Below are 22,723 nucleotides of genomic sequence, written 5' to 3'. Positions count from 1 at the left end.
TTGTCAAATTGGGATATTTAAAAAGTTTCACATGGATCATAAGGAGAATCATTCAAAATACACACACGCATACACACACGAACACACCACCTAATCGGATTTCCTCGAACCTATCGTTATCCCATCCCATGACAGGAAGTACAATCCCTTTTTGGCTATGCAAAGGGAAACCAGATGACCACCACGGTTCAGAAACATGGATAAGGACTAGAACGTGGTGACCGGGTCATATGGACCACAGGAGAAATGATGTGGTACCGTACTGTCAGTCTATTGGTCCATACAACATGTGCGTTAAGTGTCTCACAGCTGTGGGGCAATACAGACTGCGGTCAGAGATAAAAGGAAAAAGGAATAGGATTGAAGCTCATCTGTCCCAATGAGGCTGGTGGCTGAACCAAAATGGCTGCCGGGACTTTCTGCTGAGTCACTTACAGCCATGTGTGGGTGTGTGTGTGTGTGTTCATCCGTCTATGTTCTTATCCTTTCTAAACACCGGAATAACGCAATGTTGTCAAACAGTTATGACTGCACTGTCGTCTGAAAGGTGAAGCCTAATCGATTTTCTTTAGGTGAATTCGGTGCCACGGCTGTTGAACACATCTCAACGGGAGATTTTCAGATTAGTAACAGAGCGCACCAGTCCCTTGTTCTTTGGCTGATGGTTACGATGTTGGAGCTGAAAGTGTAGCTGCCGAAGATCGTCCTTTTTGTGACTTTTACGGAAAACTGTCCAGTTGCGTTCTTCTCCATGCTGTCACTGCCCTCACCAGATGACACAATGAGATTGGCAGCGAATGGAGAACCGAGAGCAATTAGTGTTCTGCTGTGTGAATTTACGAGCCACATGTGAGGACTCCGTTTATAAATGATTATGACCCTCCTTTACTTCCTGCCGACAAACACTCCTACTTTGCGTCCCTTCATCCTCACTCAATCAAACACTGTATGTGACACACATGCTCGATCACACGCACTTCCACCCCCCCCCCCCCCCAATCCCTGTATCCAGTGTACATACACTCAAACACACACACACATACTCATTCGAACACATTTTCCACATGCCATATGGGAAATGGTCTCTCAGCAGCCACATCACACGCACACATGAGAACAATAACTGACATCAGTGAGACAGATTATGTATTATGTGTGAATGTAACCATGTGAGGCCGGGTTTAATGTTGAAAGTGGTTCAAGTGGATGAGCGTGTCTGTGTTGTGAGAGCACGCAATGTGCGCTGTCGCACAACAGAGAAGTTGGAAAAACAAGTCCTATTTTGGGCAGCCAAGACATACTGAGGTCCGATGCAAACATTCGCCCCACTGCAATCACTTATCTGACAGGATCACATGAGGAAGATTCTGTTACAAAATGGCCACCTAAAATAGCAGGAGTGACTCAACATGCCCTATTCTCGTTTCTCAGGAACAACTCATCCAAACGCACACAGTGGTTAGAGAGATAAGTCCCGTGTCTCAAGTCTAACAAGTTTGTTTTCTGAACCATCTGCCTGTGTGTGAATATGTGAATATTCTGTCTCAGTATGGCAAATGGTTATCTTGCTGCATACACACACACACATCAAGGAAGAGAGAACAAGAAAGAAATAGACCTCGACTAACTATAAAGTTCTGAGGTGACTCTCACTGGCACCTGCTTATTAGGGGCCAAGGTCAAGGAAAGGTTAGTGCCCTCTGTGTGACAGAGGGAGAAGTGGTGGGGGTGTGGGGTGACTGGAAATGAGAGTGCACCTCCAGGAATGAGTGCACAAGGCCTTTCTAGGTGTGCCCCTGGCAAATAGCGTTTGCAGTTTGTTTGAATGAGAGATAAGGAGAGAGTGTTTCACTGAAATGTAATTTTTGGGGAGGCGACATTGTTTTGTTGTCAGTGGAAAGAGTTGCCCTGAGAGGGGAGGGGTTGATTGTGCTGTGAGCACAGTTACCTCCACTCACCTCATATAACTTCACCAGGCAGAGTCCTGCATCTCTATTTAACTGGCAAATCTACATCACCACGAGAGAAATAGCGAGGAAGAGGGAGAGAGAGAAAAGCAGGTGAGTGGAGGACAAAGAGCGTAGCGGTTTTGCTGACATCGCGACGGAATCGTTTTAAAATCAGTTGAAGAATTTCTATCAAAGTCTTATCTTCATTAACAGTAAATAAAAGTGAAGGAGGGAAGAGAGATGGAGCAAATAAGAGAGGGACAGCGTGTGAGAGAGGGGAACTCTGTCCTTTTGGTAATGACACAAACTTCAAAGCCGTTTCCTAATTAAAAAGAGCCCAAACTTCCAACCCTCTGAAGACAAAGAGCAGGAGACGCGCTGGGCTGTTAGTAAATGATCCGTCCGACTAGTCACACAGGAATTGACTGTTCAGAATGTTCTGTCTTGACTTCCATGACATTTCTTGTTGATATTTCTAGTGACAGCATGGTTGTGCCAAGCCCAACAACAGCCAGCAACTATAAAACATTTTCAGATTATTTTATTTTTTTATTCAATGTTAATGTCACACAAAAACAAAACGTCCATAGCTTTGTGCAGTCATAATTACAGTAAGTAGCAAAATACAGAAAAAGCAAGCCACAAAATATAGTTCATTTCGAGAATTCAAGATCAAAATATGAAACAGGGGGGGAAGCACATTTGTGTTTGCCTGGTTGGCAGAGAGCGCTAGGGAGGACGCGGTCACATCCATATGACAGAAGTGCTCCTGGTTTGCTGTCCTCCTCAGCATGACGACACGAGCCAGGAGAAACGAGGAAGGGCAGGTGGAAAAAAGAAGAACTACATAATGGGAATTCCCCAAAAATGTATACATAGATAAAGGATAGTGTGTGTGTGCGATGGCTTCTTCGTCTCGTTGCTAAGGGAGACCATAACACAGCAACACTTGAGCCTCGTCATCCCTTTCCGTCACAGCAGGGAAACGAGCGCTGGCGTGGGTGTGTGTGTTTGTTTGTCGAAGATGGAAACTGCATCATTTGTAAACAAGCTTCCAGATGTAGACGTTAAGTGAGGAGAACAGAATTTGACCCCCAGCGGCTTTCTTTGGGAGAAAAAGTCTCTCTCTCTCTCTCTTCTCCTTTGCTCTGCATCCCTCTTTTCTGCACACCCTCCCTTCCCTCTGCCTCCCTCCTTCTCCACCTCCCTGGGGCGATGGGCGAGGAATGAGGGGAATACAACTCATAGATTCCTCTAAATCGCTAATCATTCTCACGTGGGATCTGGCATCATCTGGTGTCTGATGGTCTGTGACTGCTCTCCCCCCCCCCCCCCCTTAACGTGTTAAACGCAAACAAATGTGTGAGTGTGTCAGAGAGACTGCCTCTGTGAGCGTGGTTTGGTGGAATCTGGCAGGCAATGACTAGGAATAGGGGGGTTTTGTATAGCTTCAGGGAACTGTGAGAGTTTTGGGGGCCAGTGCCAATTGGGTAATGGTTAGGTGTGTGGTTTCGCAGAATTCAGTACAAATCACTATGTCGGTAAGTTTGTTGTTGTTGTAATACACTTCCTGGGGATGGCGGGACCCAACCAATTATCCTCACACCAAGGTATAGGTCGTACCCCGTGGCATGCTAAGTGACCAGCTGACCTATGACCTCTGGTCACCACCTTAGCCCCGACAGGGGGTCAAGAAGATGCTGCTGGATGACCAGCGGGGACGAACCCACTGGACAACCATAGCAACAACACTGCTGACCTGGGTGAAGAGAACGCCAGGCTGGTGACCGGTGCACAAACTGACCCCAATGAGGTCACAGCAAGACAGAGATCGAGCGGGCGAGAAACCGTGCCAAGGGACGTGCAAAGCCCTGAGCTTTACGACCCAAAATACGACGAGCTTTACGACCCCCCCCCCCCCCCCCCCCCGTGAGCCATGAACTGTAAGAGAAATGTAACGGGAGATCTAAGGACTATGCGCGCTCTGACACATCCATACAGTATGCTCTGCGAAACCAGAGATGGGTTCCAAACAGACAGTTGGGAATTCCCATCAAAACGGGCTGTGTCAGAAAGGCGGCGAACGGGAGTGAACCACTCCGGAGTTCAACAGCTCATGTCTGGCATGCGAGTATACTGACACACGCACGCACCTACTGCAATACCTCCGCATGGAACCGAGCACTGACTCAACATCGTAAAGCCGCCATCCTATCATCCTCGGCGCTGGGGGAAAAGGGGCGTGTCAGACACCAGGAAGTCTGCGTAGGGCTGGGATGATGCGTGATGTAACCACGACCGTCCCTCCCTCCCAGGTCTTTAACACCAGCATGCCTACACACACACACACACACACACACACACACACACACACACACACACAACTCCAAATTACAGGCCTGGCTCCTGGTATGAGAAGAACAGACAGACAAGATTCCATTCGAACTTTTCACACCTTCGTAAGCCCCCCTTCATGCCCCTCAGGGGGTCTATAAATGATGTCTCTAATGACTGAACATCCACATGCACGTACACACACACACATCCCGCCCCAGGGCTTGGCAGAGAGGAGATGGTGAGTTTAGGGGCCTCATTAGCAGCAGGAGGACTGCTAACAGGCCATTAGAAAACAGATGAGAGAGTATTGGCAGTAAATGACAAGAGAGACAGAGATAAAGAGACAGAGATAGACAGATTTAAAAAAAGGCAAGGTAACATTGATAGGGTTGGGGAAGTGAAATCATGGTTTGCACTACTGCTGCTGCACGTACGCACGCGTGTAAACTCCGCGGGGGGGGGTTTTCAATGCATGTCCGCCGTTTCTGCACATGACCCAGGTGGCCGCGAGAGCCTGCAGGCCTCATCTGTCTAACACGGAGGAAAGGAGAAGTGAGCCTAGCAGAGTCCACCCCACTCCCCTCTCTCTCGTCTGTTAGGGTCTTCTTCTCCATTCAGGAGAGTGAGTCCTCCCCCGTCCCCCAAAACTAAGAAAGGAAGAAGAGAGAGGAAAAGAGGGGGAGAAAGATTCTCTCTCGACCGGTCCTCCTTTCATTTGGTCGAGACTCCGCGCCGAGACCTCAATGTCGCATGTTGATGAGGTCACGCACATCTTTGCGCGACCCCCCCCCCCCCCCCCCCCCCCGCTTACATGATCTGCCCTCTGCAGCCCCCCACCCAAACCCCACCCCACCCTCCAGCCCCCCCTTCTCTCGCTCCAAAAGAGTTCATTTGTAGATCCTCCCCTTCCCGGGGCCCAGGGTGGGGGTGGGCGTGGGATGGGGGGCTGGTGGGGGATGGCCGGCCTGTTGGCGGGCTCTCAGTCGCTGGGTGCGGGGATGACGCAGATGTGGAGGAAGTTGTCCGGGTGGCTGAGGTGTTCGCTCAGCCACTGCAACGGGGTCTCCAGCAGGGGCTCGATGCCGTGGACCACCACCTGATACCGCTTGGGCTCGTCTGCAGAGAGGGGGGGAGAGGGAGAGAGAGAGAGAGAGAGAGAGAGAGAGAGAGTAGAGGAGAAGAAAGAGAAAGGTTGGAGCACTACATAACAGCTCATATCTGTACAGTTTTGCACGATAAAGTTATTCATTTCAGTACTTCCGTCTAATATTCATAGACTCATTGTGTGTGTGTGTGTGCGTGTGTGTGTGTGCGTGTGTGGGGGTTTAGGTGGGCGTGCTTAACGACAGAGTTCATTCCCGTCTGTGTGTGTTACTGTTAGGTAACTGCCGGGGCGTGTGTTTAAATCGGCCTTCTCACCCCGGCCTGACCGAGGCCTGTGGGGCTTGCGACAGACAGATCGATCAATCACAGTGATCAGGTCTGACCCCTCAGCGGCCCCAGGGGTCAGAGAGACACAGGGGTCAACGGACGATGACTGATGACACTCTCAGCGAGGATGTCTGCATCTGTTTGCTGAGTAGTGTGAATTTGAGCAACACCCTTTAGTAGTGTGAACTACTTTATTACTTCTTCCACTAAGGAGCAGAACTGAAGTGGCTGTATCTCGTGTGTGTTGGGAGAGGGTCGTAACTCTGTGTGTGTGTTATTATAAAAAAAATAACGTTTCGTTGTTTCAATGGTGAGGTCCCATGTGTAAGCATTATACTGGTGTCTGAGTGTCTGAACCTCTCTGATATGACGTGGCAAAATGCCACAACCCCAGAGGTCAAAGGGCTCTGAGTGGGAGCGGTTACTGTCGGTTTGAGAAATGACACTCACTGACAGACAGACTGACCGTTTTATCCCAATTGAGCAAACGAAGACCTATGCTTGCAGCCGACACGTAATATCAGAACTACCGTTTGAACTGACATCCTCGGTTCCAGAGACGGGAGGGTGCCACACCCGGTAGCTACAAACTGTCTAGCATCTCCAAACCAGACGTTTGTGACTTCAGGACTCCTTGTGAGCAACCTTTCCTTTCAAATATAAACACCTGTAATACTGTATGTACAAGTACATACATGCATACATATATTATTACATATATACACATATTACATCAGTGTTTGTGTGTAAATATATATATATATATATATATATATATATATATTTATTATGTTGGTCTTTTAAACTAATATACACGTGTGCCTGTATGTACTTCATGCATATATACATGTGTGTGTATATATTTTGCACACCATTTAAGCCTATTTCTGCCATGCTGTTATGCTATAAATAAACTATTAAACTGCTCCAATGTGTGCCAACACAGACATGCATCCACAGTGCAGCTATAATGATCTACTGATACGACGCAATTCATATTGTGACCACACTTCTTCACTCTCTCCCTTCCCTTCCATGCAGACCAGCTGGGCGGAGGGTTCCTCGAAGTCTCCGCCCTGTCAGGGCCGAGGGAGGAGGCGGGCGTGGGTGGGAGGAGAAAGAGAGAGGCGGGGTGGGACAGCCCCATCACAGCACAGCTCTCATTATGACAGCAAGGACATTTTCATCCAGCGGATACAAATACTATCTTTCAGCGCGTGCGCTCGTACAGTTCTAACACAGTAGAACGTTGTTGTTGAGAGGTGGGGGGGGGGGGGGGGGGGGGGGACTCTCGTATGTTGCTGTTTGGTCAGACTAGGGATGGAGGCCCAGGTGATTCATCTGTGGAGCTGGTTTGAAGGGTTGTGAAAAGATGTCATAATGGAAGGATTTACACCGCGAGACAGAGAGTGAAAAGAGAGAGAGACAGAGAGTGAGAGAGACAGAGAGCGAGCGGATCATGAGAGAGAGAGAGAGCGAGAATGAAAAGAAGGGAAAAAAAGAGAGGAAGGGAGGGGATGAGGAAAGAGAGAGAGGAATGGCAGACTTATAGAGGTGTTTTCCCAGCTGAAACACAGTTCTAATCCCTGCCATGCAAACCAACACAATTTCAAAATAAACCCCCAAATGATATATATACACATGTCCCAAATCATTTCCATGAGACATCTGCAAACAACAAACATGGGCAAAAATCCCAATCATTGTTTGCATGGACACACACACACACACAGACACACACACAGACACCCGCCCACATCCCCCTGTGGCTGAGTCTTCCACCATTAGCAGGATGTCTTGTCACTTAGGCATACCCAACCCTTATTTAACAGGGTCCCACCAGCCAACAGCCAGACTGTTGTATTGGACTAGCAAACCAGCACACAGACACATACCACAGGCTCACAACTAATCTGTATCGCCAATAACTTTCAACACATTTCGCAGGTAAGAAGACCAGTTTAGCTCCAAGACTTCTACGTGTAAACGTTTGTGATTTTGTTTTCGAGCAGTCTTTGGGCAACACATATTAAAAACACAAACATGAAAAATACCCCTTACTGGAAATCTGTCATTAACCCTTCTCGATTCCACATCAAGCAACACCTCACACACCCCAACACCCACGGCCCTCCATTCAAAGCCACCACAGAAACTCTGGCCACCCCCAGCCTGTTTGATGAGCAGAGAGGGGTGTACGGCGTGGGCGAAGCAGCCCTAGGTTTTCTTCAACTCCGTGGGCCGTACCATGAATAGGTTATAACAGGGGGGGGGGGGGGGGATGATACGTGGGTCTGTCTCTCAGGGGGATTTCTGCCTTTACTATTCATTTTAAATACCACCAAGAAACCTGGTTTCCTTCAACCAATCCGCAACCGAAAGAGGACCCTGCGAGGGGGGAAATTTGCGGAAGGCTCCCCGGATTGAGAAACAAACTCGCGTTTCCAAAACAAGCGTTCTGGAGAGCAGGAATCCACCCCTACGAGGCCTGCGTCATTCCAGGGTCCGTCACCCCTGGCCGTGTTTCTCCCTGAACAGACACAGACGTACCATGTCCGACACACACGCACACACCTGGGACCAAACAAAAAAGCGCACCGGGGGCTTCGGTAGACGTCACAGCTGACCGCTAATCACAATAACATGTTGACGCCCGGCTTCCAACGTGGGCCCCGAGCGCAACTCAGACCCGATACTTGCACGACTCATTTGAAGAGTTGTCCATTCGTCGAGCAGGGGAATCCCCTTCTCGAGCAACTCTTGCTTGCTTCGATGAGAGCTCGAGTTTGGAGGTTCACACGATTCCTCGAGGGGTCATTTATGTGCCGCTAGACAAAACTGGAGGAGTCCGTTTCAAGAGAACTGGTCTTTGATCTTGTGAAGCATCACAGGGGGAAGTATGGGGAGCATTCTTGTCCGATGGGTCCACGATGCGAGGGGGGGGGGGGGCTGACAACTCTGCCGGGAAACAATGCTACCATCATGGCGCTTCAATAGACCTCGACCGCCGCTAATCCACAACACGCCGCCATAATCCCCGCCCCTATCGCGGACTCTCATCTACCACGCGAGGAAGAGAGGGAAACCAAACAAACGACCGGAGACAAAGCGGCACTTTCGCCTTCATCGTGCGGCCCTGCTCCCCAAAACATGGTACGCTGTGGGGGGGGGGGGGGAATGTGGCGGACAACAGCAAGGGTGAGAAGGGACAGAGAGAGAGAGAGAGAGAGAGAGAGAGAGAGAGAGAGAGAGAGAGAGAGAGAGAGAGAGGGAGAGAGAGGAGAGAGAGAGAGGAGAGAGAGAGAGAGAGAGAGAGAGAGAGAGAGAGAGAGAGAGAGGAGAGGAGAGGAGAGAGAGAGATGCAGGGAGAGGACACGACAGCGAGGACATGGAGGGAGATGGAGAGGTGGTGGAGGAGAGAAGTGAATGAAAGGTGGTGTTACAGACCAGAGAAGGGGAGAGAGAGAGAGAGAGAGAGAGAGAGAGAGAGAGAGAGAGAGAGAGAGAGAGAGAGAGAGAGAAGAGAGAGAGAGAGGAGAGAGAGAGAGAGAGCGAGAGAGCGAGAGAGAGAGAGAGAGAGAGAGAGAGAGAGAGAGAGAGAGAGAGAGAGAGAGATTAAGAGTTCAGCCATGCAGGTGGGGATCCTGCGGGCGGTCTGTTCCTCAGGTCCATTGTCATCTTATCTGCTTCCTCTACATCACCCCCCCCCCCCACCCCCCGCCGCCCCTGCCAGACGCTACCTGTTTAGGCTGGCTCCCTCCCCCCTTCTTTCTTCCATTCTCTCCTCCCCTCAGTCACTCGGCCTACGTTCTCTCCACCCTTCTCCACTTTTATCTCAGAAAGGCAATCTTCCACATTCCTCCTCGACCTGTGTAAATACAATAACCTGAAAGGTGTCTTTTCTTCGCAGACATCCTGAAGGGAACAGAGGACCCCTTTGAGGATGCATTCTCGCATGTTCAATCACAACTCGGTGTGTGTACCCTTCCTTAGTAATTCATGGAAAATTAGGTTAAAAAGTATGGGATTGGATGGTGAATGCGGTAATGGCGGTGTCATGACAGTAGCAGTGTGTGAATGTGTGAGTGTGTGTGTGTGTGTGTGTACGTACCATCGTGAGATATGGCTGTGGGATACACCCCCTTCAGCAGATCCCCCAGCGTGTGTGTGTGGCCATCAGGTGAAACAGGGCGAAACAGCTTCTGAATGAATGGTCTGTCACTCATTGTCTACACAGAAGCAGAACACACAAACATGTTAGAACAATTACAAAAAGTCTGGATCCTATTTTCAGGTTAGTATGAGGGAAAAGTGAGAGGTTTTGTGTGAGGATAATACTCAAGTGTCAACACAGGTAAAGTAGCATGCTGCCAAAGGGGGTGAAACGTGATGAATAGTGTCTGGATTGCAATATGGAGGATTTTCATGATTGGCCAGAAATATGAGAGAAAAAACGTTAACCTCTTGACCCATGTTTGATGCCTGTAAGCCTATAATGTATCTGTTGGCAGAGTAGAAGGGCCAACTACTTTCCCTCTCCTTTATTGGGCCAATGTCAGATTCATTTTATTATGCCTAATAAATGTGGGGTTTCAATGGATGGAGCTTTTAAACTTGAGCACTAGAGCAGCGTGTTTGATAGCTCCAGGCTTCACCGTCACCGTTGGCACAAGTCATCATAAATAGATCAGTACAGCGAGATACAAAACCCCTAGCCTTCGAGGTGACAAATGGCGAGTCTGACATATAATAGGAACTAATCATGGTCCTGTGAAAAGGAAACCGGCGACGAGATAGCTCGAGTAACGGAGCTGTAACTAAAACCGTCGTGCGCCAGGTAGGGAAGGTGGCTCAAAAGGCGCAAAGATCGTTCTCCGATTACCAGAAAGAGTGACTCACTCCCAGGAAGCGCGGGTTTCGTGCGGGATTATCTAGAAAGCCGGAGCGGAGAGAGTGCGATAAGTGACAGCTACTTCGTTGCATATTTAAAACCGCCGTTAATAATTGATACAGGTACCATACAAAGAGGGGGCCACTGATCCAAGGAGAGAAGCGCGATACTCTTGGACGGCGACACTTTCTTTTCAGTTTGCCTGACACCCAAGTTGGCAGAGCACCACATGGTAACACTGAGTGGGGGCCGTCATTAGCATTACGACGTTGAGGGGTCAGGTGAAAAGAGCCTCGCTCTCCTTCAGCACGTAGGGCGGCTCAGACTTAATTGCCCGTGTGGATTCAATCCGCCTAAGTAAAACTGTAGAGCTGAGGCGCACGTCAATCAATCGGCCAACGAATTTCCAAGTAAGACCTAAGGTGAGGGATCTTTTTTCCACTGTGCAAATTTGGCAAATTCAAATTACATTTTTGGGGGCCTTGAAATGCACGTTGACTTGGTTCACATAATTCGATGCCACCTGTAGCCCAAGTTTTAGACCTATCACATTTCACAGAAGGCCCACCTATATCATTCATGGCACATGTGACTTATGAAAAAATATGTTTTAGCACCGTTGGTAACCTTGTCTTCTTCAAATTGCATTTATATTCCTAGAATGCCAAAATGAAATGAGCTTCTTCAACACCAGAAGAACTGCATTAAGCTTTAGCCAGAAGCAGGCCTGTCATGTTTGAATGTAACCGGTCTAGCAACAGGCAACATCGTTTTCACTTTCCAGATGACTCTACCTCGGGCACTTTAAATCACGCAGTCCTGTCATTTTTGGAACTGGAAACCAGAGGCCATACTAGATTGATCCGCGCAGTTAACAGGGCGTTCAACGGATAATTTAAATCGCAGGCGCGCACAATGTCTCTCTCTCTTCTCTTTCTCTCTCTCTCTCTCTCGCTCTCCTCCCTCTTTTACTGTGTTTGGTAAGTTAGGGCTTACACACCCCGATAACAGCGCACCCTAAGCGGAAGTAAGCGCTCTGTTATTTAGAGTCAATGTTGTCATTAATCCTGTCTGCATCAAAAGCAGCACATGTTATTTACACTAAAGACAGCCATCTGTCTTCGGAGGGGGGCATCTAGACTGAAATACAGTCATCACTGGCGACTTCGGTATCCGGACCCGGACAGCTTGGTCCGTCCTCCATTCTTACAGCGGCCCAAATTTCTGTCTAGACACAAGGATTCCTGTTGCGCATGGAGCGTCTGCGGTTTTGGAACCACTGACTTTAATTTACACTTGTGTCTGCGTTATTGTAGGCTGTTTCTAATTGAAGAGTAAACTATATTTTTGGACAAATCTTTTTATTTGTCTTTAATATTTTACTTATTTTGGTTGATTATCATTTAGCTCGCTGTGGAAAGTGTTTCCCCTGGTGAAGAAAACATAGGCTTCTGCATTTTAGACAACTCGAGCATTTAGGGACATTTCTAACTAGCCCCAACAGGTCCTAATTCGTTTATTCGTTTCTGGAGAGAGAGGGGTGTTAGCACCCAGGCAAAAGTTGCCCTAGACAACACATTCAACCAGGCAGGCAGGCTACACTACACTTGACTGCAGTTCACTCAATGAAATGTCTTTAAGGACTATCGGTATAGAACAGACGACCATCAATGGCGCTTCATGCACGCGTGCTGTTCGGCATGATGCTTGTCTCTGTAAATCGACGAGTCCAGATCAACGCCAGTCCTGACCAAATAAGGCTGGACAGTAATTTACCCTTTGAATCCTTTTCAGGAAATGTCACCCAAATCCGTACGTTGCATGGTGCAGGACAGGACAGCCGTGCCAAATACGTTCAAGGCTCATTACAAACCACTTAAACAATGAAAGGTTGACTATAATAGGCTATCATGATCAAGTAATCATCGATCGATTTATATAGCTGCATAAGTGATTATCAAATAGACTATCTCAAAGCTTAACTAACAATACAAATAACAGCATTTAACTTTAACAGCAAATGTATTACAAAATATATGTTAGCATGTTTTTTTAGGTTTAAAGTTGATATTTAAAAGCAGTAGTCTTAATAGTTGTTTTGACCGTGTTCGTGAGTGGGTTACTTTCCAAGAAAGGGTTAGGGTTGTTGTAAGCTATAGCGCCATAAAAGAAAGTAATGATTTTTAAACAGAGCAGATAATGTTGCCATTTGACCACACCAGCATTACTCATGGTGTGTACTGCCACCTAGTGTACATATCACAATTTAGTCCAGACATCATAGTGAACATTTGAGGTAAAAACACATGTTCACGATGCATGAGACACATTTGTCACATGTGTATTAATTGTGTGTGTGTTTTGCTAATCAAATGTTCAACAGTTTAAATGTTTGAATGTTTTTGTATTCGGAAAAAAAAACTAGTTCTCAAAAACGACACTTCCTGCCACGTTCATAACTTTTGTCAAAGAGTACTGTCGAAGTAATGCCTGATCATTTCCCACAAAAACGATTTACCATAACAAAATAGTTTTTGCAACATGACAATGCGCTAAACTCAAATTTTTCAAGAACTCTGAAGTGGGACTGTGAGTTTACTTTCCCAGCAATTACCACATACTAGTGGTGTGATGTCATACAGCGGTGATACCACAGTGTGTTAAGTTGTGTTGTCATATGACAGTGATACCACAGTGTGTTAAGTTGTGTTGTCATATGACAGTGATACCACAGTGTGTTAAGTTGTGTTGTCATATGACAGTGATACCACAGTGTGTTAAGTTGTGTTGTCATATGACAGTGATACCACAGTGTGTTCAGTTGTGTTGTCATATGACAGTGATACCACAGTGTGTTAAGTTGTGTTGTCATATGACAGTGATACCACAGTGTGTTAAGTTGTGTTGTCATATGACAGTGATACCACAGTGTGTTAAGTTGTGTTGTCATACGGCGGTGATGCCACCATTTGTTTAAATTGTGATGTCATACAGCAGTGATACCAGTGTGTTAAAGTTGTGATGTCATACAGCAGTGACACCCCAATGTGTTAAAGTTGTGATGTCATACAGCAGTGATACCCCAGTGTTTTCATGTTTTGATGTCATACTGCAGTGATATACCAGTGTGTTAAAGTTGTGCTGTCATACAGCAGTGATACCCCAGTGTGTTCATGTTATGATGTCATACAGCAGTGGTACCCTAGTGTGTTCATGTTGTGAGGTCATAGAACCAACTGGACATTACCAGGTATATTCTGAACGGGATGTAACGGAATCCGCCTTCGTCTGTGGGATACTCCATCAGCTTACGGTTCATGGCCCAGAACTGGTCAAACTTATCTGAGGAACGCAACCACATGGTCATATGAAGTCATGTGAGGCCCAGAACTAGTCAAACTTATCTGAGGAACACAACCACATGGTCACATAGTCATATGAAGTCATTTGAGGCACAGGTCCAATGTGGAACAAATCTGGCAAATGCTTTGAAGTCCAAAACACATTGTACTATTTAATTCTGGACAATGAAGTCCTTTGTGTCTTTTCAAAGCTGTGAATTGACAACATGTAAAAGTCAGAGCACTAAAGGCGTTCACTGGGGAAATAAACACAATATCTGGAAGCTGGGAGGCAAATGTTTGTTTCAAACTCCACTTCTCTCACTTTCACATATCAACATCTTATCAACATCTTTTTTTTTTTACCTTTCTCTCATTGTTTTGTAGTCTACTTTGGGTATGGAAACCAAAGTAAATGATCTTTTGGTTTTGGGGAAAGTGAAAAAGTCAAACTGTCACAAGCAGCTGAGAGAAACAGGCATGAGTTTAACCCTTTCAACTGTGATCATTTACCGATGTTTTCTATACCAAGTGAGTTTCTAACCCACATCATAAACATGTATGTTTTCGCACAGATCCCACATCAGATCATACGGTACAGATCGCTAGTGCTTCATTAACCTGTGGATCACCGAGGCGGAATGCATCTGTATTCTGTATAAATGCATGCTTAAAGATAAAGAGGACTATATAAAGATGACTATATATTGGTGGAAGAGGAGATGGAACCAAAGATTCATATTGTTAAGAACAGTGTGCTTTTTAGTTTTCCATCCCAACTGTGTGGACTCTCACAAACACCTGATCATGTTTCTTGTAAACCAGGTTGATTTAGCTGAAGAAAATATCACAGAGAAGAAAATATTTTGTCTGAACCCCCCCGACACAAACACATACCTACCTTCATTTCATACCACCCACCCCACTTTCACATCTATGGTATGCCCCACTGAGCTCAAAGCTAAAACTACTCTCAGTTTCAAGAGCAAATCCCCTCTCTGTTGATCACATGGGTGGGCAGAAGAGAGTGCTGGGGTGGGCTGGGTTTCTGTGGCTGTTAGGAAGTAGAGTTGTGGGAGCGTAAACGTGCAACTTAAAGCATTGTAGTGACAGTCAGACTCCCTTCCTTACTGGTAAAAGTATATATTTATATCCTGTCATCCTCGCGTTGATGGCTGTCACTTATCTTAGCAGTTGGAAGTGTGTATTTTATTGTGTTGTCGTGTTTGTGTTCCAACTAACACCAGATCTAACGCTATGGATGTTTTCACCAATCTGACTTTTCACCATACAGACTCTAGAGGTTTCTCATCCAAGCTGATTACCCGAGTGTGTGTAAGCATGTGCTCTACTCCATTTTCCATTTCCATTATTTCCTTTTTATTGTTTTCCTACGCTTTGTACACTGAGCCAATCATTGCAAATAACTTAATAATCTGCTCACCATTCTGCAGGCCCATCCACAGCTGTTTGTGGTCCTTCTTCTGCATGTCGTTAATGACCTGGCTCTTGTGTTTGAGTGCGTCGGCCTCCTTGATGCTGGACATGAAGTGGGCCTCGATCACAGAGTTGGATAGGCAGTGGAGAAGGTCACGTTCCGGAAAGTTCTACCACAGGACACACAAAAGAATCATTTTTGATCGCTGACAAAAGTCTTTGCACTATGATTGGATATTTACTGTACTCTACTCCTGTCATGCTGCAGTTCTCAACCCGTAACATTAATTTTCTGCCTTACCTTAAAATGCAGAGTGATGCTCCAGGGTAGTGCTGTGTTCGATGCATGGAGGTCAAACAGAACACCAATGGGATAGTGCCTGGGTTAAGGTCAAACATGGCAACATTGTGTAAGCTAGCATTTCATTTGGCAATTTGACATGTCACAACTGCCCCCAGCTACTCATTTTGCTGTTCTAGGTTATGCTGCTATGCTGTGGCTGAAATTTGTAACTACATAACATTGTGGCTTGTTTTTATCAGAAAGAGTTGATGAGTCAGGGACTGCATTGTAGTTTGTCTCAACTCTCTTCACTGGGGTTACATTACTATGGCACATGCTTCTATGGCATACTAAACAATCTACACACCCTCACTAATTATGTGACCTGTTTGATAGTTATGTTGATGCCAGACATACAGACACATTCACAGTTAATTTAAAGGGAACACAAAAGTAAAGAGAGATGAAAATATGGAAGTGCACACAATAATAAGGCACACATGAACACATCTTCCCCCACCCACCATTTGAGTGGTGTTCCTTCATATTCAAACCACATCTCCTCCAAATCCTCTGCCTTCAACACTTTCAGGAAGTGCTTCTTCACCTTGTCAGTGACCAATGTGAGGTAGCTCACTCTGGGCAACAGGAGCTGAAGACAGCAGGGACAAAAAACAACAACAAGAGTACTGTATATGGTATTAGAATGTGTTTGGTATTAGGTTTTTCGGTGTGCTCAGTCATACAAACATTGCGATGTATGTGTGCACTAACGTTTTACCACAACGCAGTAGTACTTACATAGAACGGTTCAGGCTCTCTCTCGGTGACCTCATCCTGATGCAAGGTGAAGCAGGTAGGAATCCGACCAAACCAAACATCTCGCAGCACATCCTTGTCATCTGCCATTCTGAAGTCGCTCCCAGAGGCACATAAAGAATGTCTGTTGTACAACCTGTCTTACGACAAAGATAAATTGATCGCATTGTCTATCATTTGTTTGCACGTTTCAGACGTTCAGCAAAACAAAACAGCAAAGTGACATCGCTGCATGTCTTTAATGACAAGTTTAAATAGCTAACAAGTCAGATGGCTGAGCGGTTAGGGAATTGGGATATTAGTCAGAAGGTTGTCGGTTCGATTCCTGGCCGTGCAATATTATGTTGTGTCCTTGGGCAAGGCACTTCACTCTACTTGCCTCAGGGGAATGTCCCTGTACTTACTGTAAGTCGCTCTGGATAATAGCGTCTGCTAAATGACTAAATGTAAGTGTAAAGTCAAATATAGGCAATAAACATCCACGACACTGATGTGTTATTCCCACATACTACTGATTTATTGGGTGTTTAATCTTAAACAAACAGCATGCAAAATGCAAGAATGGCAACACACTGTAGCCCACTCACAACTGCGTGATGACTGATAGCTTTGCTCAGTGAGTTAGTAGCATTGAGCAGTGAGTTAGCATACATAGCTAAACAGCTATCTAGGTAGCTCAATACATTAAATCAGGAGGATAAATATGGGCTTACTGGCAGAGAACCCTCGCAACTTCTTATTTCAAACGTTTGTAATGCTATGGATTACTATTTATATCTAGAAAATGGGACAAATATGGGTTATATCTTACTGTTCTGATGCGACTGCTGTTTGGTCCAGGCCGTTTTGGTTGGGACTGTCACATTCGCCTGTCAAGGAACACATACAAGACTATTTCCTTCTTTCGCTGTCATGTGTCTCCAGCAGTGGTGACATCTAGTGCATGTTAATGTGTACTGCAATGATCACAGGCCGTAACGTTGGCCAATGCGTTATTATAAAAAATAATAATATAAAAAGTATTTTTTTCTACGTAAACTTTGTACTTTCTGTACAAAGTTTGATGAATCTAAATTTTAAAGTCATTTCGACATAACGGCGTAACGTACATTATGCGACGCTAGTTTTCTACGTCATTCCAAATCTTCGTTCAGTCTTGTTTTGGAGATAGGATTAGAAGCTAACAAGGTAACTGTGTACAAAATGGACAAAACAATTGAAATTGATAACCTGGAGATGCGTCTACAAGCGATGGAAAATCGCATATACGGTGAAAGAAAAAGTAGGGGAGGGAAACCCGTCAAGGTTGGTCCAAATACTCGATTGAAATTGTGTGAACGCCCTTTTACATCGTTAGCTAGTTGTTAGCAGCTTGCATCACATTGGGATTGCTTTCAAATCGTAGATGTCCCTTTATTGTGTTGCGACATAATACTGTAAAAAGAAGCACCAGTGGTTTAATGTCACTGAAATGTGATTCAAATTATATATTCTTATTCGTACGCCAAGGTTGTTAATGTCTTGATTTATTCCCTAGTGCGCTGAATCCCTCACCAGAATTCAAGCTGCCTTGGGTAACACTGCTAACAAGAGAGAACGGGTTAAAATCCTGCACAAGAAGAGTAAGTCATCTGCGGTCTTTTAGTTTGGTGGTGTTGGTGAACTGCACAACTAACTGGACAATTGTTAATTTAAAGTACGTACTAGTAGTGTTGCTGTATTATATCATGTCGAAACCCTGTTACTCTTCTCCATGCAGTTGAGGACCTGCTGAAATATCTTGACCCCCAGTTTACTGACCATATCACAGTTCCTGATGCGATGAAACTCGAATTCATACTGGCTGGTAAGAAGCAAGTAGTCTAAAATGTGTGTCTGTTTATAAATATACATATATAGTGATGTAATTTGGCTCTCCAACTGGCTAACGTTTGTTGTGCATTTGTTGTCCAGTGAAGATACCGTATGTGTAGAAGTAGACACATCTGTAGACATCTTTTTCACAAATGTCATTGTTTGTGCCTACAGAGGAAGACTTCCTGGTTTCCCAGGCTGCCCTTCTGGAGCAGGTCAGCAATCTCCAGCCTCTATTGGACAGCAACTACATCAGAGGTCAGTAGCACATACTTGCGTGTAACCATTTACCATATAACATTATTGCTATACTTTTTATTCTTCTTCAGCTAGTTTGATACACAGGTGTTCAAAACAATATTCTCTATTGTTGTGGATGGCAGACATAAGGCACGTATTTATATGTCCATTGAGCAGAATCTTTTTTGGGGGGGCTGGCTTGTCCGCAGATGTACCAGAGCATGCCACCAAGTTGCAGCGTCTGTCTCAGATTCACATCAAAGAGCAGGTATGAAACACACACACACATTAAACACTGTTTTCAAAGCACATCACATGTCTGCTTACATACACATTGAAACTAAGAATGACCATATTCTAAACTAAGAGTCTATGCAATACCTTCTTGACTTTCTGTTTTACAAAGGATCAAACTGAAGCCCAGTCCTTGGAGGTCAAGAAACTGTTTGAGGAGTACAATAAAATGGTATGCTTCTTTCTTTAGATTTAAAGCCTGATTATTAAAAAAAGTGATATGTTATAAATGTCAACTGTCAATACATAATAGTCACACATTGACCAAACTGTCATGACATATCCAACAAAGTATGTTGTTTTTTAACTGACTGGAGTGGCCTTCTAGTCACTGCTCTAGATAACTTGTAGAGTGTACATGCTAGTGCCAAACATGTCCCACGCTGACCTTTATGAACTTTGACTCCATTTGCAGATGTTCCTGTTGTCGAAGCAGTTCACCCAATGGGACGAGAGCCTGAGGAAAGTGGAGGAGGCCAAAGGCATCCGGCAAGTGGAGTAATGACCATGATGGTTAAGAAGATGAAGGGGATGGCATGATGCTGTCATTTAGGTGTCCTACATCTGGCTTGTTTGGTAAAAGGTGATACCTAGCCTCAGATCTGAGATCAGAATACTCTGCACCTTATCCTAAGATTCACCTTTTGAGGTATGAGTAGCTACATTTATTTGACATCTGTGGTGAGGGTCATCATGCTCTTGTTCATTGTGGTTTGTTTTACCCTATGAGACATCATATTTATTTACTGTTAAATGCACTTGGATCGTTTTTCTTTGCTTTGTGACTCTGACATTCCTCCCCTGATATTCTTCTGCAAGCAGTCACAAGACCTCCTCCTCCCCCCCCCCCTCCGTCTGTTTGGATGTTCAGTCTGAATGTCATGAGGATTAGACTAATAATCACACTAGCCTTACTCCTTCCCTCAAAGTTCTGGTTTAAAATGGTTTTTATAAATGCATGTCTGCAAAATGTAAAATCACTGCAATAAAGAAATTACTTAATTGAACTGTTTTCCATTGTTTTGTTATAATAATTTTTATTAGACAAAAAAGCGTTTAAGAAGTTAATATTCAATGTTGAATGTGTTGAGCAGGATTATGTGAGCATCTCGCATACACATATATCTGCATTTATGTTTGGTGTACATGTTCAAAGCTTGGTTTCTTAGATGCTGATTTGTGAAGCATGTGTGACCAAGTACCCGTGCAAAAGGACAGCTACAAAACTGTAACATATTTCAATCACAATGGTGTATCTGTTTAATCTCCAACCAGCTTTCTTCCCTATCAAACGTATTCAGGCTAAATCCGTCTGTCTTGATGAGGCACATGGATGTGGTCCATCATACATGTCAGGGCAATCAAGTCTCACACATTCGCCAAGACTAAATTATCATATACAATCATCAAGGTGAAAGAGCAGTAATTATACAACAAAAGAACAATGATTATAAACCAACTAAAACAATGACAGGGTTCTATATGATAGTATGAAGGTATCACACCTCTATAAGACCCTCTACTACAGCTTCATCATCTCTGCACTGGTATTATGGCGACCCCAAAAAAACCCAGGACAAAGTGTCTGGGTGAAGGTGGTCTGGACTCTGTGGATGAGGGTCACTGTCTCAGAGACGACACTGTAGAAAGACAATCCAGGTAGACTCCTACTCTGGAGGACTGAGGGCCTGATACTGCAGTATAAACACCGTTATGTGTGAAACTGTAACTTCCACTAGAGCACACTAACATCCAGGATTTGTCATTACAACCTAAGTAAGAGTTGTTGTCTCTTCTGCTGATGTCTTTATATGAGACTGCTATGGCAACACATTCTCCTCTCCACCTCCCAGTAAAGGTGTCCAGACAGAGCCTCTACACAGCACCTGACTGTACTTGGTGAACCTCTCTGGAGGACAGAATATCGCTGAAGCTGCTTTAGACGTGTCATCTTCCTGTTCTCCTCAGACAGAGAGAGGTCTATACATGCTGTGTTAGGGTCCAGTGTGAGCAGACAGGAATCTGGGAGTTGAGCAGAGACCAGATCAGAGTTGATAATGCGTCCATTCATGTTTCCCCATGTAAGAGCTGCTGTTATTATGGATCAAATTCATCATTCAACCCATGTCAGTGCAGTTGTGGTCTTAGCACATTTGGCGCCCTAGGCAAGCTTTATCACCTGCACCCCCACCTAGATCAGACCGTGGATTAAAAAGTGCTGTTTTCAGTGCGTACCAAATGTGTTACCACAGAGACAACCCTTAACAATCATGTATTGTTGTGGAATTAGCTAGATTAAGCTGATGCAAAAATAATACAATGGATGGGGAAAAGATGCCAGGAGGAACTGAAAAAGCCAAGTAAAAAAAGAAAGATCTGTCACTTCATAAATCATGGTTCCTGCAAGGGTGGGAAAAATAAGTTTTCTCAAAAGCCCTGAATCTTTCAGGTACAAATTTGGGTTTTAATTTCCGGAAAATATTACAATATGAGTCCAACGAAAAGTTTATATTAGCCTACAGAAAGCTCAAAAAACTATTTTGCACAGAAATTAATGCAAAAAATTGAATTCACCTCGCATCAAAACCTCCTTCTGCCACCCCATTGCCACCCCGAATGAAAATCTCTAGATCCGCCCCTGACTGTAGGGCTGTATTTGGCAGCCCCTTTGTCACTGGTCACCCAGACACTCGTCTGGGACAGTCGTTGATGTGCATGAATGCTAAAATGACAATGACACACCTCTGGAGAGGTGGTCTCAACAGTTGAAGAGGAAGGTGGACAGAGGAAGACTCAGAAATGATCATTAAAAGTTGTGTTTCTTGTAAATATCGTTCTAAACAGCTCTTAATGTCATGTTTGATATGCTTTTGTTTCTTATTTGATGTATTATATTATAGTAATAATTTTAATACTGTAACATGTACATTTACAGGGTTTACAGAGTGTGTGCTTGCAGTAGACCAACGTGTTAACATATTCCCTTGTCTTGCAAGGGCACCACTTGGTCTACTGCAGCCTTGATTAATGATCCAATTAGAATTTGTATGCGTTAGACAACTTTTCTGTCATATGGCCGGTGTCCCTATTTTAATCAGGTTTGGGTGTATATAGGGAGAAGTTTTACCAATCACTTTGAGTTCTGTTTACGATACAGCTCCGGTGCGTTAGGCACCTAATCTTCATTGTGAATACCTTTGTTAACCATTACTCTGAGAGATTGTTTTGTATTTGATGATGTTTCATTATCATTGCATTGATTATCTTACTATTTATATAATAAACTATTATTGTTCATTTAAAGTTACTTGTTCTCCTTGAAACGTATCTATCACGCTACGGCGGTGAACTTTGATCTAGTCTGGTTGATATGGCTATACTGATTATAAACATAGACTTTTGAAGTAAGTTTTAACTTAAGGCCTCTGAGTCACATACAGTGGATCTCCACACTACGAAGGAATTTACCAGAGCCTTTGAGTGGTCGGTTTCCATACTAGGTCGGTGGTTAAATCCATATTATAGTAAAGATAAACAACTGATAAGTGAGTTTGCATACTTTAAGGTCGGTGCTCTGATCAAGCAGACTATTTTTACCTACGCCACAGTTTCATGTCATTAACTGTTTAGCGCTCAAGGTTACAGGTAACACACTTTTGCACATTTCAAAAAATGTTGCCAGATATTAACGAGTCAATTATCTCCCTGAACATCTAACCAGAATTGAATTGTATTTCCCAAGCTGGGGACAAACACGAAGCGTCTCCGGTCTTACGTTTCACCACCTACTGTCACGACGTGTGGAGGGGTAGGACCCAAACGCAGGAGAGTCAGCAGGCATGGTCCA

At 44.8% G+C, this 22,723-nt stretch overlaps 2 protein-coding genes across 4 annotated transcripts; one reads left to right on the top strand and one right to left on the bottom strand.

Annotated features, from left to right (window-relative positions):
• Positions 1 to 5,083: 5,083 nt before the first annotated feature.
• atg5 (ATG5 autophagy related 5 homolog (S. cerevisiae)) lies at positions 5,084 to 17,357 on the bottom strand. 3 transcript variants are annotated; one of them, XM_047051339.1, is made up of 8 exons: positions 17,300 to 17,357; positions 16,471 to 16,628; positions 16,194 to 16,321; positions 15,688 to 15,766; positions 15,394 to 15,556; positions 13,856 to 13,950; positions 9,829 to 9,946; positions 5,084 to 5,402 (listed from the first exon to the last, which is right to left on the bottom strand). In XM_047051339.1, the coding sequence occupies exons 2-8, from the start codon at positions 16,576 to 16,578 to the stop codon at positions 5,266 to 5,268; spliced, it is 828 nt and encodes a 275-aa protein (XP_046907295.1). In that variant the 5' UTR covers positions 16,579 to 16,628; positions 17,300 to 17,357; the 3' UTR covers positions 5,084 to 5,265. The 3 variants fall into 3 exon arrangements, with proteins under 3 accessions (XP_046907295.1, XP_046907294.1, XP_046907296.1); XM_047051338.1 differs by having other exon boundaries at positions 16,471 to 16,624; XM_047051340.1 differs by lacking the exon at positions 5,084 to 5,402 and adding an exon at positions 6,989 to 7,066 and having other exon boundaries at positions 16,471 to 16,624.
• Positions 17,358 to 17,458: 101 nt separating this feature from the next.
• Positions 17,459 to 19,883, top strand: dctn3 (dynactin 3 (p22)). The gene is made up of 7 exons (XM_047051341.1): positions 17,459 to 17,793; positions 18,026 to 18,110; positions 18,248 to 18,334; positions 18,517 to 18,600; positions 18,792 to 18,850; positions 18,989 to 19,048; positions 19,292 to 19,883. Exons 1-7 carry the CDS (start codon positions 17,692 to 17,694, stop codon positions 19,376 to 19,378), a joined length of 564 nt encoding a protein of 187 aa, XP_046907297.1. The 5' UTR covers positions 17,459 to 17,691; the 3' UTR covers positions 19,379 to 19,883.
• The last annotated feature ends 2,840 nt before the right edge of the window (positions 19,884 to 22,723 follow it).

This window comes from Hypomesus transpacificus, unplaced genomic scaffold (genome assembly GCF_021917145.1).
Source record: "Hypomesus transpacificus isolate Combined female unplaced genomic scaffold, fHypTra1 scaffold_149, whole genome shotgun sequence".
Classification (NCBI taxonomy): domain Eukaryota; kingdom Metazoa; phylum Chordata; class Actinopteri; order Osmeriformes; family Osmeridae; genus Hypomesus; species Hypomesus transpacificus.
Note: the sequence above shows the minus strand (reverse complement) of the source record. Positions and strands in the feature narration are given on the sequence as shown.